The sequence below is a fragment of the Drosophila mauritiana genome, chromosome 4 (genome assembly GCF_004382145.1).
Source record: "Drosophila mauritiana strain mau12 chromosome 4, ASM438214v1, whole genome shotgun sequence".
Taxonomy (NCBI): domain Eukaryota; kingdom Metazoa; phylum Arthropoda; class Insecta; order Diptera; family Drosophilidae; genus Drosophila; species Drosophila mauritiana.
In genome coordinates, this window is record NC_046671.1 from 783,846 (window position 1) to 803,049 (window position 19,204).

Consider the following 19,204-nt stretch of genomic DNA (forward strand, 5'->3'; position numbering starts at 1 on the left):
ACTCCAAATATGTAAATTCGTTTCTTCGATCAGAATTGATTTCGGCCCGAAAATCGTCTTCTAGCACAACACGCACACATATACGCGTTCTCATCTCTTGTTTTTACTCACACAAGCAAGCAAATTCTATTTTTACATTTCTTACGCTCTCAGCGTGAGCGAGCGGAAAGAGAGCAAATTTGGCCTTCACCAAAAAAGTGGCTGCATAGTGCCAAACGAATGTATGGCCGTTACGCATCTTGTTATTCTACTGTCTTTGGTTTCACTCTCTTAGTAACGATCACTAAACTTTTTTCCCGCTATCATCATGTTTTGCTTATTTTAGGTTCCTTCAACCTGTGCAATACTTTTCAACGAATGTCGTGTACCCATTTACTCTTCGAGTATTGGAATTATATGGCTAAAAAACTATTAGTAAAACCAAAGACACTAGAATAACAAGATGCGTAACGGCCATACAAATTTTTGGCACGCGATTTTTTGGCCGTGGCTCTAGAGGTGGCTCCAGGCTCTCTTGAGTTTTTGTTCGAGAGGGAAAGAGCGGAGAGCGCTACAGCAAACAGCTCTTTTCTACGCATACAGTGATAGCATACAACTGTATGTGTGCACACGTATGCTCATATATTGTAAATTTGACAAAATATGCAATTCACCTTAGAAGTTCGTTGACTTTAAATCTATATTATTTTTTATCAATTGGCACCATGCGAAAAATTCTTGTTTTGCATTGCCTCAACGTTATTATTATTTAAATAAAGCTTAGAAATAGTAATAGACGAATCAATGTACATCACAAAATAAATTTAGAAAATGACTTTATATTAGAATACTTGTCATTAGGGTATTCAGCTTGCGGCGTGAGAAAAATTAATAAGGCAATGATTGTTGAGTGCTTGTGTCCGCACTTCGTGCCTGACGATTTGACTTTTGCAACGAACTGTTTTCATATTTTTATTTATTTTATTAATTTTTATTTTCTACTACGTATTATTATTTTTTATGAAATATTATTATGAAATATTATTATTTTTATTATTTATTAATAAAATTATTATTTTTATTATTTATTAATAAAATTATTATTTTTATTATTTATTAATAAAATTATTTTTTTTTTTATTAAATTAAAAAATAATTATTATTTTTATGAAATATTTATTTCTCAATGTTATGTCTTCTTTTTGGAAAATTTATGTTTCAAATTACAGTAGTTATAATAATTTCCTTTGTATTTGCTTTAATTATTTAGTATACTTATTAAGTCATTTGACTTAATATGATGTATGTAAATGAACCATTTTTATTATTTAAGATGCGCATTATATTCAGCTTTCAGTTTAATTTTTTTTTTTTGGTATATTCCAATTTGATATTTTTAAAAAGCGCGCACTTTTGGGTGGGAAGAAAAGCGCGCCAAATTTTTTGTTTTTCCTTTTAATTTCTCTTAGCCCGTTTGCTTAAAGTTGACTATACGCAGAGGGCCTAATTAATATAGGACCCCATTACAATTCTAATGGCCTCCCCGTGGTGTTCCCTGGGTACCGAATATTACATATATTACAAATAATTAATTAACATAACATAATATAAATAAAATAAGAATAAAATATAAATATGTAAACGGTAGCTAATTCGAGCGGCGATTTTAACAAACGAATATAAAAAACTTTAAAATTATAATAGTCAGGGAATTTTTATTTTATTTCATCATATTGCTACGAAATTGGCCACAACTCCAAATATGTAAATTCGTTTCTTCGATCAGAATTGATTTCGGCCCGAAAATCGTCTTCTAGCACAACACGCACACATATACGCGTTCTCATCTCTTGTTTTTACTCACACAAGCAAGCAAATTCTATTTTTACATTTCTTACGCTCTCAGCGTGAGCGAGCGGAAAGAGAGCAAATTTGGCCTTCACCAAAAAAGTGGCTGCATAGTGCCAAACGAATGTATGGCCGTTACGCATCTTGTTATTCTACTGTCTTTGGTAAAACCTACAAAAGGGTAAAGTCCGAAAATCTGACAATCTAAAAAGTACATCAAAAACGAATCCGAATAATTTTGTGTTATTCTTTTATGGTAGAACTACACTTAAATATAATATTTATGAGTAACGTTTGCTGTGATATTTAACTATTGTATTTAAACTCTACGGAATGTTAGATTGTCCTATTACCGTTAAGTTTTATGACATAATATTTTGACTTCTTCCTGGTGCCTTCGGTGTGGATACTGAGCAGTCTCCTACTCGGATGCCTCGAGAATTTGCTATGAATATCATTTAAACCAATAAATAAATATTTTTTGTCTGGTGCAGTTTTGCGGAATAGAAATCGTTAGTTAAGTTTTGTATTGGGTCAGATGATTTCGAAATTGCTACACTTAAATAGTGTTGTAAAATACTCCGTTGTAGCTGCTGGCAAAAATTTTTGTTTTCAAATCGATAGAAATTAGAAATTCAAATCGTGGCAACACTCTTGCGCTTTGTCTTTAGAATCTGTATGCTTAATCTCAACCTTCTAGCTTTTATAATTCCTGAGATGTCGACGTTCATACGGACAGACGGACAATTGATCCTGATCAAGAATATATATACTTCATATAGTCGGAAACGCTTTCTTCCGCCTCTTATATACTTTTAAACGAATCTACGAGTAACGGGTATAACTATACATATAAATATTTGCTACTATTTTTGCTTAAGCATTTCATTACTCTAAAGTTGTTTTTAAACATTTTACAAAGTAAAATCACTGCATGTCATTACTCATTCCCCGTGGGAACGCGCCTATTATTTTCCTATCTTTTATAGGTAAAGAATGCAAGTTATTAAGTTACCTGTGGTGCTAGAACTAATTATTAATGACTTGCCACTTACTGATATCTTCGCTTGCTTTGACATAAAGAAAATCAATTGGAAAAAGTTTTCCCTCTTCTAAAATAGATCTCATATTGATCAAAATACTTTATCCACCCCACATGATATTGATGCTATGATAAATGTCTTCCGCGATGCTCAAGATTTTAGTATTCCTAAAAAACGAATTAAATTCTCCCCTAAACCATTGCCTCAGAATATCCTTAACTTCATAATAAGCAGAAATGTTCCGAGGCGAAACTGGCTAAGATATAGACAGTATACCGATCTTATACTCTTCAAGTGGCTTAACAAACTAGTTACAAAAGCGTTACTCGACTTTCGAAATAAGTCCTGGAATATCGCTCTCTCATCCCTAGATAAAGGTTTTTCCCCCATTTGTAAACTTTCCAAAATCATCAGGAAGAAACAGAGGAACATTGCAACCTTAATATCAAACAACAATACGATACAGAAATGGCTGAGGCCCTAGCTCAATCTTTTCGTATAAATCACAGCTTATCTGCAGGCCTTCGTGACTCTTTAACTAAAAATGCCGTAGATGCGTCAACGTACATTTACACATTTTTCGTACCAAAATGACACCCATGTCAGTTATGGCGTCATATAAGAATTCATTAAAAAGCTAATAAATAATAACTCCCCGGGTCGTGATAGGATTGATAATAATGGTCTGAAAGCACTTCCCTTAAAAGGAGTAAAATTTCTGACCTGTGTGACTTATAAATGCTTGGACCTTTGCTATTTTCCGTTTACTTGGGAATGTGCATAAGTTATCCCAATTTAAAAGCTAAACAGGTCGGCAGATTCTTGGTGCGCATATAGACCTATTAGCCTACTTTCCCAAATAAGCTAAATACGAGAAAGTAATAAAAGAAAAGCTAACCCTATTCATTGAATCCCATAATATTTTTGGTTTCCGTAGCGAGCACAACACACTAATTAGAATTAAAAAAATTATCAAAAACAACAAAAAAATGCATGCGAGAAAAAATGCAATAACTGTGGGGGCAATCACACAGCAAACTACAGAGGCTGTCCAATCTGCAAAGAGCTGAAAATCCGTCTTCACAAAAGAATGAACACGGCGCGGGCACACCAAGGAACAGCTACGCTGATACCATCAGAGACAAATCCTGAAGTAATTTTCTCGAAAGCAGCAAGTTTCGCTCCCTGGCCTACATCCAACACTAACAAGACAACATTTGCAAACGTTTTAAAATCAGGTATGACGCCTCCAACCACAAATTCCCGAACTCCACATGAAGTGCACACAAAATTAGACACACAACAAAACTATAACCCAGCTGCGCAGCAGGAAACAAAAACTGAAGCTATGATGCAAGCCTTACAACAGAGCATGATGGAATTTATGACATTTATGAAGACCACCATTCAAGACATGATGCGTAATCAAAACCTTTTGATACAAATGCTTGTAGCCCAACAATCAAATAAATAATGGCTACCTTACGCATAGCTACGTGGAACGCCAATGGCGTCTCACAGCGCAAACTTGAGCTAGCTCAATTCCTACATGAGAAGCATATCGACGTAATGCTTCTTTCGGAAACTCATCTCACAAGCAAATACAATTTTCAAATAAGAGACTACCATTTCTACGGTACAAATCACCCCGACGGAAAAGCACACGGTGGCACCGCCATACTCATAAGGAACCGTATGAAGCACCACTTTTACAAAGAATTTGCGGAAAATCATCTTCAGGCCACATCCATCAGCATTCAGCTGGATGACAACACTCTCCTTACACTAGCGGCCGTATACATCCACGACAGTAAATATTCCCGCCGGTTGTCCCCAAGGCTCATGCTTATCCTCAATATTGTATAATATCTATACCTCCGATTTCCCAACTTTAATCCATTGCACAACATCGATCTTTGTTGATGACACAGCTGTTATCTGCTCTGGATCATCATTCTCTCACTCATTGGGTTAGCATTTACCCTCAGCAAGGATAAAACCAAGACTTCTTCAAGTATTATGTGCCAATGTGCCATACGATTTATGAGACTTCTCGTCCTTTTGGATAAGCTACCGGCTCTACCAAATCTAAGCTAGTGTCTGCATCTATTATTATACTATTATACGCCAACAGAGCTAGTTAAGAAGGTTTATATGTAATTATTTAGCCTCTACCGAGATCAGGATCACTAGAAGCGAATGCTTGAAGTCTTTAAATTTTTTGAGTCAACAAATTGGAAAATTTAATTTATTGATGTAAAAAAAAGAGATTACTTTCATACTGTGAAGACCTGCACATCCACATGTAGAGGTTTGGTTAAGGGCCATCTTAACATGTTGATTATTATTTTCACGATTTACGTAATATACTTTATTTTATTGCAATAGAAAAAAATAAAGATTCACATGGACTTCTGTGAAGAATCTTTAACAAATGTTTTCAAGAATTACCAATTAATTATTATACAGGTACTTATTTACATAAATAGGAATGTGCGTGTTGTGAGTTTAGAATGTACAGATGATAATGAATTTAAAAATAACTAATTCAGTGTCTGCCCTGCATTATGTACAAATGTACAAGCGCCAAAAGACAGAAATAGTAGAATATTTTTTGAAAGTGTGTGAGTGCGCATTTTAAAATTGCTTAAAACATACATTTTTAACGTAATAAACGTATTATTTTTGTATACCTGACCAGACATACATATTATTTATCATACTTTAGGTTTAGATATATATTTATATTCATATGATTTCTTCTATTTGCATTGTTGCCTAGGATTTCTTGTAATAAAAACCTCTATAAAAAATAAATTCAAATAAAGTTGTTTTGTCAAATTAAACAATGTTATGTTGTATTTAATATTGTAGGAGTTTTGAGGATTTTGTAGTACGAGGTGCCCGATTTATGTGCCCATGGTTGGCTCCTGCCGTATTTCCGATTTCAGCTTGACAAATTCCTTGGCCACTTCATCATTATTTCGCTGTGACAAAATTCTTAAAATGGTCCAGCCTGTTTCGTCCATTTCAATTCGTCTCATTAAGGGTAGCCAGCATGCGACGGATCCCTATTATTTATAATAGAGATAAATGTACATTATTACTTTCGTAAGATTTTATTAGAACTGCATACCTTTTCCGATATATCTTTTAATGGAATTACAGCCACGCCTACAAGTCGGTCATCACGAGCAAAACAATAGTCCTTAACGCAAATGTGCAATTCAAAGAAGTCCAGCTGCTCCTCATTTCCAATGGTACTGGTATAAGTAAAATATATTATAAAAATTATGTTTTACTTTTTACCTTTTGATAAAGGGTCTTACAAGCTGAAAGATTCGTTGTATTTAGGCGACCAGTTGTTAGACTTCGACTTTGTAGCGAACTTTCTTTTTTTTTCTTGCAGGTGCGGTCCTATTAAATTAATGTCAACAAATGGTCTGAACATACCCGACGGTATTTGCCATTTAAGGTCATTAGCCGCAACAACTAAAGGTAAAAATGTAATGTCATATATGTGTATATGTATATATAATGACAATATTTTGAACTCACCTTTCACGTTTACTTTATGTTCACCGGTGCCTGGATGGGAAAATAAGTCTATTTGTACGGATATTTCCCCGACACTTTCCTCTGAGTTTTCTAGATCGACTACATATAAGTAATGAAAACAAAATAGAATTAACAAGATATATGAGTTCCTAGACATTCAGATACCCGATACTCAGCTTTTGCGAATGAGAGGGAGAAATTATAAATTTCTTTTGAAATATCGACACAAATTTTCAATTAAATACTATTTATTAAACATCAAAGCGTGACAGAATTTTTAGCGTTAAGAAATTAAAGCATTTTTAAAAGTATGGAACAATAAATCCCTAAGGTGAGTACGGGCGGAGTAAGCATGATTTTTGGCTCCCTCAGATGCAAAACCAATGTTTATAAAATTACATATAATGCGGTGGCATTCCTGAAGTATATAATGATCAGTCAATTTGTATGAAAGCCAGCGAAATTTATAAAGCGGATTATCCTGCGATTCATCACCAAGACAAGCATTTAAACGTCATCTCATACGTTCATACGCACAAAAACTAAATCGCACATGAATCCGCAAAAAGAGGCCGTGTCTCTCAGAAAAAAATCGTTGGCAAATGTCCCTTCCCTTTGACTACGTTTCTTTTGGGATCTGCTGTGTAGAGAAGTCGCCGATGCAGCGATGCATTGTGAAATGGTTTAGAGTACGCTTGATCACAAATACGCTTGCGAGTTTGCAAAAAATGGTAATGTCTTTGGTATGACGAATTATGAGCCAAAGGGTAGACCCATAAAAAAAGGCAAAAAACATTCTCAAATAAAAAATAAAATAAGAATCCTAAACTTTCTAAACCCTAACGTGGAAGTTGATGACGCATTCCCAGAATTGACAACGTAATTAATGTATTACCAAAAATTGTAAAAATTTTAAAAATAAAAGTGTTTTAGAAAAAAGATGCCAACAGTCATTATGCAGGATCACTTTATGTTTCACTTACCTTCGTGAACTTGGCTAGATATAAAGGTTTTGATTAGTGTGTCGGTCATTTGTGTATATAAACTGAGTGCGTAACGTAAACTCTGAAGCTCGGGCGACTTTTCGAGAAATGTCTTTTTCAGTCCATTGCCACCCGCGTGAAAGTATTGTTTTATTGTATCTAATGCAACGTCAAGCACTGCGCATTGCTTGGGTGACAAGTTTTTTTCAACTTCTTTTGATATGTCCATTACCCCGCTCAGAGCACTCTTAACATCCTGTTTTCCTGCCATATGTGACTTGAACAAACGACCCATGTCTTCAATTTTTGCATTGGATGCCAAGTTTTTTGCATTGTCAGTAAGGTGTTTAAACATCATCTATTTAAAAAAGTAGATATTAGTTATATTACATTAAATTCCATAGAGTTATATAACGAACAGTTTTATCAGTCATAGGTGGTAAAACAATTGTTTTCTCTAATATTCGCATTACGATCTTCCATAACTCCTTTAGTAACCTCTTTAGCACGGTTTTTTCACATGATTGCGCATAGAGAGTTAAAGAGCCATCAAGTAAATCCATAAGCGGCCTTAAAACTTCATCGGCCTCAACGGCGACCGCGTTCCTTTGAGCTGCAAGATTACCAGCAGCAAGGGTTCCACTGCCTCCCTTAATAGAAAGCAGCATGTCTCCAAGTTCTCGCACTGATTGAGTTATTCGTGGCTCCAAACTAAAAATGTTTAATTTAAAAATATATTTTGTTCTGTATTGTAACCTTGATGTCTAGTGAAACTAACCTGATAGCGAATTGTGAAGCTAAGTCGTCCAACGCAGAGTTAAGATTTTGCTGTAGTTCTTTCAAAATATTGGCTGCATCTTCCTCTAGCTTATCCCCACCCATAGACTCAAACATTTTTTCTAGCTGCACCCTTAGTTGCTGAATGTTGTTCATAAGTATGCAAGCCTATTACCGCAGAGGGGAAAAATGGGGGCATAATCGTATGGATACATGTCATCTAAATAAAACTGGAATTATTTTTCAACTCACAATTCTTTCATCCTTCATATGCTCTGGAAACTCAAGTTTCACAATATCCGCATAGGCTATTAGCACTTTTACGATTGTTTTAGCAAAACGCCTCATGTAACGTTTCCAAATTTCTGGATCAGGACACTCGAGTTTGCTAACAACATCGAAACATTGCGTCAATTGCGTAAAAACGTCGACTACAGAATTTGAAAAAAGCGCGTGCTCGCTGCTCTTTTGAAACTACAATACAATGCAAATAGTTTTAATTTCGGAACTGTTTATAATATGCATTTTATTATTCAAGGACCTGCTCAAGTAAACAAAATATTCATGCGCTGAAAATACTAGTTAGTAAAGTAAGTAAAGTAAGTAAAGTAAGTAAAGTAAGTAAAGTAAGTAAAGTAAGTAAAGTAAGTAAAGTAAGTAAAGTAAGTAAAGTAAGTAAAGTAAGTAAAGTAAGTAAAGTAAGTAAAGTAAGTAAAGTAAGTAAAGTAAGTAAAGTAAGTAAAGTAAAGTAAGTAAAGTAAGTAAAGTAAGTAAAGTAAGTAAAGTAAGTAAAGTAAGTAAAGTAAGTAAAGTAAGTAAAGTAAGTAAAGTAAGTAAGTAAAGTAAGTAAAGTAAGTAAAGTAAGTAAAGTAAGTAAAGTAAGTAAAGTAAGTAAAGTAAGTAAAGTAAGTAAAGTAAGTAAAGTAAGTAAAGTAAGTAAAGTAAGTAAAGTAAGTAAAGTAAGTAAAGTAAGTAAAGTAAGTAAAGTAAGTAAAGTAAGTAAAGTAAGTAAAGTAAGTAAAGTAAGTAAAGTAAGTAAAGTAAGTAAAGTAAGTAAAGTAAGTAAAGTAAGTAAAGTAAGTAAAGTAAGTAAAGTAAGTAAAGTAAGTAAAGTAAGTAAAGTAAGTAAAGTAAGTAAAGTAAGTAAAGTAAGTAAAGTAAGTAAAGTAAGTAAAGTAAGTAAAGTAAGTAAAGTAAGTAAAGTAAGTAAAGTAAGTAAAGTAAGTAAAGTAAGTAAAGTAAGTAAAGTAAGTAAAGTAAGTAAAGTAAGTAAAGTAAGTAAAGTAAGTAAAGTAAGTAAAGTAAGTAAAGTAAGTAAAGTAAGTAAAGTAAGTAAAGTAAGTAAAGTAAGTAAAGTAAGTAAAGTAAGTAAAGTAAGTAAAGTAAGTAAAGTAAGTAAAGTAAGTAAAGTAAGTAAAGTAAGTAAAGTAAGTAAAGTAAGTAAAGTAAGTAAAGTAAGTGAAGTAATAAGTTACTGTTCGTTACGTGTTCGTTTTGGGCATTTTTTAGGTGTAAAGGGGGCGGGTAGTGTTTTTGGTAAGACAGAAATTGGCAAGACGAACAATAAAACGAAGAAATTTCAAAACACTTTTTAAAAGTATGGGCGTGGCAGTTTTCGGCGGTTTGTGGTTGTTAGTGTGGGCGTTTCAAGCATTTTTTGGAAAATCGATATAAATGAAGACAAAAAAAACTATCAAACAAATTTCAAAAGTGTGGGTGTAGCAGTTTTGGGTGGCTTTAGAGTGGGCGTGGCAACCTTTGGAAACAAACTAGCGCTGCATCTATATCTCTGGAAGCGGCATCTCTTTTATAGTTCCTGAGATCGAGGCGTTCATACGGACAGACGGACATGGCCATTTTGACTCGGCTAATGATCCTGGTCCGAAACGCTTCCATATGCCTGTTGCATACTTTTCAACGAAACTAATATACCCTTTTACTCTACGAGTAACATCTTGTATGTGCAAGAGCTAAGCTTTTGACAAAATTTGTATCAATATAGTTATATATCAGGCTTAGGCACTTAGGGGATCATATCTCGCACTCAGAAAACTCAAAAATTAAACTTTTTTTCCATGATGGTGAATGAAAGAGATATTGTTATAATTAACATAAAACGTAACAAGTAAATTATTGGGAGATTCTGCACAAATAGCACCCAACTATTCCCAAAATGATAAAAGAACTTAAAATTAAGTAATAAATAAATCTCATATCTTTATGAGATGCGTTCTCGAGCAGGTCTCTTTAACGTAACGAAAGATTTTTATCAGTCTTACCCCGTCTTTTTTATCCCTCTTAAATGCGCCATGAAGGTATTCCAATGACACATCGTCATTTTCATTCAGCCACTGCATCACAAAAGGCTCGAACCATGCTGGGTAATCGGGAACCGCTCCTTTGTAGGGAGGCACCTCTTTGACGTAGTTACTATATAGCCACTTAACTCGAAAATGAAGGTTCATATAAGCCGATGACTTGCACAGACGATGCTGCTCATGCTCCTCGAGGGCGTACTTCATGTCCACAGCAAAGAGATGCCACATTGAAGATGCTGATAACTGCATACGTGCATTAAGGTAAAATTTGTATTCTCACTAGCAACAAAAATAAGTTTACCTGTCCAATATTTAGCTCTTGGGGAAATTGATTTAAAACCGTTCCGTAACTGTTTTTGTCTTCATCTATTACCGATACGATTAAAGCTATTAGCTTATGCCAAAAGTCGACGCTATCAAGCTTGGGTTCATGATCATCTGGGGCACGTTTTGCTTCGTTGGGATCAACCTATGTTTTGTAAGACAACAAGTTGTTCAATAAATAATACGCTTTTTTTAAAGGGAAAGATTATATCTACCTGCAAATAATAGTTATCATAGCATTATAGGTACATAATGTACAATCTTCACCTAGCTAAACGTTCCCTAAAGCCCCAACTTTTCTATGCTCTATTTTTGATTTAAATATGTTTTTGAAAAAGACCGAAAACAAAAAACAATATATTTATATTAGTTAAAATATTAACTTAATTCTAAATCGCTCCATGCTATGTTTTATAAGTACACTATTTCATGGCCAATAAAATTTCCTGTTTTTTCAGGTCTTGTGATTTGTCTACAGCAGACAAAGTAGATTAAATTACAGATTTTATTAGTGTTCTTACCAATTTCTATACCCAAAATATTTTGAAATTTGGTGTGATAGGCGAAACACTCAACTATGGCGTTATTAAATTATTTGAAAAGAAGAACCGTTTTATATTCTGGCCATTACTACGGACCACATACGAAAGGCCTACGAACGGCATTGTCTGCACTTTTAAAATTATTTAAATTTTTAAATTATATTATATTTTATGCTCACCGACATATTTTATAAATTTTTACCTGAAATTCTCTGTTGTAGAGTTCATAACAATTTTCAAATAAAAATTGATAAGTGGATCTAAGGCATGCTTTAACACAATCCTTGACTACTGTACTTGCTCTCGGCGGGCTGGATAGCTCTTGTACCTAGGTTGGTAAATATATAATTAATTAGTATATATTTTTTATATTAAATTACCTTCATGCGGAAAAATGTTATGCTGGTCAATAAATCGACTGTAGATTTTAGATCCATTAGCTTTTCTGGACTCGATGCAGGAAAGTTATTTCTGTACATTGACAAATCGATCCTCAGTGAGTTGTGCAACTGGTCCAGTAACTTAACAAATTTTTCTTTCTAAGAAACAATAGGTTACCGTTTTAAATTAGTATAATAACTAATATTAATTCATTGATTACCCCAAAATTGCTGGCAGCAAATCTATCACTGGCCGATACAGCTGACGAAGCAGTCGTATGAGCATAATAAGCATTTATGTTTGCCAATAGGGTACTCATTACAGCGGGCACCCCAGGACATAGGTATTTAGCAGATAAGCAGTGGAAATGTGTCATAGCTTGATAAATATTCTCAATTCCATAACGCATAGAAAACTCGTCGACAATCTCTTCCGGTATTTCATCAAAATATAACTTCCAAGCATCGTCCCCTTTTTGAGTTGGCAACTTGACCTTTAATTTCGATTCAATTTGCATTACATGTGGTAGACAAAAACTTTATAATTAATAGATTACTCTGTTTATTACTTACCATTCCAGTATTTTCTTCACAAAGATAATGAAAGAGGTTCTCGTGTAAACAGGTATATTGTACATGGTAAGGAGCTACTTTTTCCTCGCCCTTTATTTCAACAGATATGTGAAGCCGTATCGCGCCTGACACGGCCGATTTATCTGTGCGCTTCTCCAGGTTGTACCATACATCCATTTCACCGGAAAGAGTACGAACCTCGATAATTGTTTGTCCCAAAAAGTCGTCCGACTCTCGAGTTAACTTCTGACGCAGCTTCGACTTTAGGTCATTGTCTTCATCCCAAACACGAACTTTAATGCGGTCAGAGGAGTTGTGACACTCGCTACATCCCAATAAACAATAATTTATTTATTATAGTAATACAACATTTGTAAACACCTTATTATAATTTGAATATTTGCAATAATTTGGTAAATGTATATTATAAATTCAAGAAAATTGTGAAACGGTGACCAGCTTGTAATTCCTTTGCATTTAATTAATTGCGCTTACAGAGCTGTCTGATAGGGACAGGCGTGTTTCATATCGTTGTCGCAAGTTATTCGTGTTCGAAATTCACTTACTGGACCTATGCTTCGTAACACGTGTTTTCTTTTCTAGAGTAGCACCTTTTACTCATCCTAAAGATCCATATCATCTTACTTTAAAATCATAGGGTAAGAATCTTGGATCTTCTTGTAAGTCTTCCTAAGGGTAATTTTTCAAAAGTTGTGTAAAATTTCAACGATTTAATTTTCTATATTGTAAACATTAACTACATCTAAAAAGTTAAAAAGTTGTCAGAAAGTTTGTTTTATTTGTTTTTTAACTGACTTTCAAGAGTCCCTTTTTATTACAGAAATTTGTTAGGAAATTTCTTTCGAAACACATTCGGTTTCTTCTTTTTGTTAAATGCTTTTCACCCTTCCACCACCTAACAGTATCGGTTATAACGATAAAAAAATTGCTACGCTATGGTTTTGCCCTATTCAAAAAACAAATCAGGGTTCCACTTAATAGACATACATATGTATATCAAGACAGCTCTATATGAAACAAAGTTTTTGTAGTGTTTGCTGAATGAATAATTTATACTGAGCCTTCAATTGGTATTTTACGTTTTAATTCGAAAAAAAGGTTTTGTATACTTTCACGTTTTTGGGCAATGTCAAGCCAAAGACGTTAGATACTATTCGTTATTCAAATATCTTTTTTGAAACTATACTCTTGATAGTAAATTTTTAACAATGTCAAAAATATTGATCATTACAATATCGCCCTTGACTAGATTAATTCTTAATGTGAATTCAGCCATAAAAAAAACAATAGTGATCCTAATTTTAAAATATTTAGTATACATAAGTGAGAGTGCATTTTGGGTGTAATTATTGTATATAAGCATACACAATTCATATTGCGGAGTTTAAGGAAAGGATTCAATTTAGGGCACAAGTACTCACAAGTGAAACTTCTCGTTCCACACAGGGTTAAGTTCCTGCGGCATTGTTCGCGTTCGTTTTTTCACCTTGCTAACCTGCACCGTCACATATGGATCACTGGTACCGCTTTTATCCTTCGCTATCAGGCCTTGAGCACAAATCACTGCATCAAACCAGGTCAAATATAGTGGGTTCAACAATTCATCAGTTCATCGTTTCCAAAACCATAATCCGAAAACCAACAATTTGAAGTGTGGTTATCGAATTACGATTAAAATTATGTTCCAGATTTTAGAGATTATCATTTTCATATAATTGTCGCCATTTTTGATTTGATGTTTGTGTTGATTGTAAAATAGTTACAATTTAAGATTTTGAAATTTTTTAATTTAATTTCAATGCGATTTTGGGGGTTGAAACGAAGAAGTATTATTATGTGCATTTTAACAATGATTAAATTTTGTTGGTTTTTATTTTCAGTGTTAGAAATTGATTTTCAAGGGAGAAAGAAGAAGAGAGAAAAACGGAGTCTTTTTAATAATGATCTTTAATAGCAGCTCAGCAGAAACAGTGCAGTGCTGCTGACTGGATTGCTCTGTCACATATACACATATGTATGTACATATACAAAATCACTAAGATAATATAAGTATATACATTTATGTACACATGATTGCTAGTCAGAAAGATGCAAGTGACATATGTACATAGGTAAGTGTTTAAGCTATGTACGTTGTATCGACAATATGCATGGTTATCAAACAAAAAACACTCAGTTCTGTACAAATACAAAAAATGAATTATATTAAAAGCACAATAATTTAAAGCAATATGTATATCAAGTTAATTAATAATATTAGGTTCAAAAGATATAACTATTTAACATACACATGTAAAAAAAAGATACACCAACTTGCATTGAAACAGTGTACTATATGTATGTTTTAATATGTATGCTTTAGCAAAAACATACATACAAAAATGTAAATAACTGGGAACTGCACTGCGCTTATATGTACATATATATGTACGTCAACAAAGGGTAGAAAAAATGGTTTATAATCTTAAAGTCAAAAAAGGAGAATATAACAAATTCAATAAATATTTAGCAATCCCTGTCTTATTTGCATATTAATTTACATATACATATATGTTTAGTAATCGAACAACAAAATAAATGGGACGACTAATTCCTAGTAATAAATAAAATAATAAAATAATTATATTTTCGTTGCTCTTGATCAGGAATGTTCCTATTCGGTGTACATTAGATTTGATTAAAAACGCATTATTTAATCAAAATCGTATTACAGCATGGACATATAAGTTTCGGTTTGCCGAAGCAAGGTTGTTTTCTTCTTACATTAATAAATGTATTATATTTTGTGCATTATTGTCCATTCTATTTTTCTCTAAAAATCCTATAATTATTAAATAGTTATTAGTAGAGTCAGGAGAGTTTTTTGTCAAATCACAGGGGATTCTTTTTTATGTCATTCCTATCCGCTTAGGAGAAAAAAACAAGAATTGGGCTGTGTCAGGAGCAAGTATTTCTTCCAAGTTTTTTTAAATACTTTAATACTTTTCCTATTCATTTAAAATATTTAGTTGTGAATAAAATATTACTATAGATATGAAAACATAACATCCAGTTTTTTTTTAATTTTTTAAAAATCCATTTGCTTGTATGTTTTAATAATACATTTTATAGTAAAAGGAAAACCAATTCGAATATTAGTTTAAAAAGTTTGTATGGAAAATTATAGCAACAGCAATTATGGCTATATGCCTTAAATGTGATTTGAAACAAAAATAATACGCGTGTGAATAGACAATACATACATTTACAATTTTGCTGCGGGGTACAATAATACATAAAAGAATACGTATATTAATCAAATAAGCAGAAATTTATTTACAAAAAATATACGGAAAAGCATCAACCCAATACCTTTCTTTAGAAACCTTTAATTAAATATAGAAATGTAATGCCAATATCAGAAATAATATTTTGTTCAAGTAATGCACCGAATTTTTGGTTTTTATCTTGAAAACAATAAAACAATTTGGTCTTAATTGGCGTATTAAAAAGTTCTTTTACAAATCGACAGATATTTGCAGACTAATAAGAAAGTTCAAAAATATGAAATCATTTTCCAAAAGCATAGGTGTGGGCATCATGGGTGGTTTGTAGTCGTTAGAGTGAGCGCGGCAACATTAAGAAACAAAAGCTACTCCTATGTAGAGTAAAAGAGTATACTAGATTCGTTGAAAAGTATGTAACAGGCAGTAGGAAGCGTTTCCGACCATATAAAGTATATATATTCTTGATCAGGATCAATAGCCGAGTCGATCTGGCCATGTCCGTATGAACGTCGAGATCTCAGGAACTATAAAAGCTAGAAGGTTGAGATTCAGCATACAGATTCTAGAGATCCATATTGTCACGCCCACTCTAACGCCCACAAACCGACCAAAATTTAGTCTTGTAAAGATAAACTTTTTGGCACGCCCACTCGAACGCCCTAAAACCGCCCCACACTGCCACGCCCACATTTATGAAACACAGTCGAGTAAATTTCCATCGATTTGCCAAAAAACTTTTTGCCACGCCCACTCTAAAGCCGCCAAACCGGTCAATATTCCCCAATATCTATCGATATCCCAGAAAAATTATAAAAATTTCGCGTTCGCACTTACACTAGCTGAGTAACGGGTATCTGATAGTCGGAGAACTCGAATGAAAGAAATTGTAAAAAATAATACAATTTAAATATCGTTTTCGAAAAGTACAGTAAGCTAGGTTTACCCTGTTTTCCCGTATCACGGGTGCAAAATTATGCATTTATTTATTTTAATCTCAAGACCAAGAAAACAGACCCTTTGATTTAAAGTAATTGGTAGGAATTCAGTTTGTAGTGGTAAAATTGGAAAAAATTTAAGATGAAATAAAAGAATTAAATTATAAGACAACATAAAAATGAGGTAAGCAATGCCAAATGGCTTTGTTTGTGTACCTGTAATTGTTAGTTTGCATGACCACTTAGATGTTCCCTCAACTGTTGCGTGCTCAGCCTGCTCTAATGAATCTATGTGTGTATCGGGATCCACACCGAATGTCATCCTTAAATTAAATTAGTTACATATATTTTTGATTTGGGTTTTTAGACTTTGCAAGAAAAATGTTTAAATATCAAAAATTTGAATTTGCCAGATGGTCCGCACACTTATTTACCCTGTACCCAGTATTAGACATTACTAGAAGTCTAAATTATTATATCATAACACTAAAGAGGACTGTTCAATTTATATCTTAGTGACTCTATTTATGTGTTTACCTTAGCAAAAGCTGAAAAACTGAATCTTACATGTTAGGGCGAGCCCATACATAAAATTAGGCCGCGAGGCTAATAACCATTTATAACCAAATTACAAGCTTTTGTTCTTTGCCACATAAGATTATCGACTACTGAATAATAAATAAAATTGTAAAATTTTTGAATAGAAATAAACTCGCAGCTTATTTTATATATGGATTCATGTATACATGTATGTAATGCGTACATGCATATCACACACTTTTAAAATACAAAGGTTAAATACAGTTACACAAAATCGCACATTCCTTATTGTAAACCAATGTTGTATTTTTATATACATACCAATATAATAATAATGAATACAGCGTGTCATTCCAATGCGAATTGCAAATACATTCACATACATCCAACTTAAATTAAACCGACAACAGAAAACTAGGACGGTGAGAGGGAACTTTCAAACCTGTGATTGCTATTTTGGCCGACCACTTGCTTGTACCATCCAGGACGCTTTGCTTCACAGCCTTCATATGACCGGTATGACTCTTCTCCTCAACGCTGAATACGGCTCTAGTGAATGAATGCCATTTTAAAGTTAACTTTCTTTTGTGTGTAATAGTTCTGGCCGCTTGCCAAACTAGCTTACTTATTTTAGTATGTAAGATTTGGAGTTTGCATAACATCAAGTATTTTTTCGTTTAGATTATCTTAACTACCCCCACTTAAGGTTTTGAAATTAAAATAATTAAAGGCTTTATCACTGTAATTATACGCACTAGTCAACTTGTACTATTGAATGTAATATTACCTAATCAACTCAAAAATTTCCGGCTTCTCTCGTTCACGTTGCTTCATACGATCTTTCATCGCTGTAATAATCGAGTTAGCCTTGTCTTCCGCGCCGTGCTTTGAGCTCTTTTCGGCGGCACCTTTGGTTGTAGGATACAATTTATAGATTTTTAATTGTACACGTGTGTTTAATATACTTACGCTGCAGGCAGTCCGCATTCAGCAGGTCCTTACACTTTTCATGACACTTTACACCGCACTCAGTGCATCGCACCCCTTGTCGTGCTATTCCCCACAAAAGACCCTCACACTCGTAGCAGTACGTTGGTGACGTGGCAGTCCATAACAAAAAATTATGGGGAGTTGTTGAGGATATAGGGTATATCAGGGCTTGTAGAGCTTTTTTGTACACGTGCATTTTCTATGGATTGGAAACAGATAACGATGGATTACAAAAAATCAAAAAACATTTTTTATGTAGTTAAATATTGTTTGGGGAAAATGGTACATCATGGAATTTTATTAAATTCCTTTCAATGGTAGTTTTGTTAAAAGTTCAGAAATACACTTCAAAAATTAACCAAAAGGCCTTACCAGATCTTCGTCATTCAGCGTTGCACGTGGAACAGCAGATGTGAGTCCAGCATTTCGTTTTGTAGCGGCCATGGTCTAAAGAGACGTAACGAGGAATTAGACATCAATGAGTTCATTTTAAGGACTTGGTAAATTTTTTTTTATTAATTAAAAGATCTCTATTCAATCTCGGCGTTAAAATATAATAGCCAAATAAACGTTCTTTATCGCAGCTCTACTGAAGATACTTAAGTATATTTAATTACGCTTTTAGCTTCAAAATAATAAGTAAAAGCGTAACAGGCAGAATGCAAACACAAATCAATAAAATAATGAGAGTTTTGAGATAAATACAATTAAAAGTGCAGGGATTTTTATGTATGAGTATCATTGGTATACTTTCTATAATATTATAATAATTGTAAACGACTGTAATTTAAGATTTTTGTATTTTTGAAATGATCTTTCTATGCTTTATAATAGATATACTTTCAAACGTGTACGTGTTTTTTCTACCAACCGTGGTCTCGACATTTTCTTGCAAACTTAGGAGATTACATTGATCCATTTTCGCGGGCGCATTTAGATAATTCGCCTGATAGCCGGTGACCAAAAGAATCAAACATTATTAATTACTCTCGAATTACGTAAGTTGCAGCATTAAACATATTAATTTTTTAAATAAACAACGTCGTCAATTACATTATTATTAATTTAAAATTGGGATTTTACTTAAGCAATTTCAGCTTCTGGGATGACAGATATATATTTTTGTA

The 19,204-nt window shown here is 33.4% G+C and overlaps 1 protein-coding gene across 18 annotated transcripts in view; it reads right to left on the reverse strand.

The window, feature by feature from the left end:
- Window positions 1–5,698: 5,698 nt before the first annotated feature.
- LOC117146323 (protein unc-13 homolog A) overlaps window positions 5,699–19,204 on the reverse strand; it is a 31,601-nt gene continuing 18,095 nt past the window's right edge. For 5 of the 18 annotated variants that reach the window (XM_033312396.1, XM_033312395.1, XM_033312392.1 and 2 more), the window contains 19 exons: window positions 18,450–18,524; window positions 18,057–18,276; window positions 17,875–17,995; window positions 16,764–16,870; window positions 13,768–13,909; window positions 12,326–12,650; window positions 11,974–12,246; window positions 11,753–11,911; window positions 11,575–11,700; window positions 10,808–10,975; window positions 10,468–10,749; window positions 8,441–8,662; window positions 8,190–8,356; window positions 7,831–8,122; window positions 7,412–7,769; window positions 6,429–6,527; window positions 6,200–6,362; window positions 6,007–6,133; window positions 5,699–5,941 (listed from right to left, as the gene is read on the reverse strand). In XM_033312396.1, the coding sequence (XP_033168287.1) occupies window positions 5,780–5,941; window positions 6,007–6,133; window positions 6,200–6,362; window positions 6,429–6,527; window positions 7,412–7,769; window positions 7,831–8,122; window positions 8,190–8,356; window positions 8,441–8,662; window positions 10,468–10,749; window positions 10,808–10,975; window positions 11,575–11,700; window positions 11,753–11,911; window positions 11,974–12,246; window positions 12,326–12,650; window positions 13,768–13,909; window positions 16,764–16,870; window positions 17,875–17,995; window positions 18,057–18,276; window positions 18,450–18,524 (3,588 nt within the window). In that variant the 3' untranslated portion in view covers window positions 5,699–5,779. The other 13 variants (XM_033312388.1, XM_033312386.1, XM_033312404.1 and 10 more) reach the window with 11 other exon arrangements.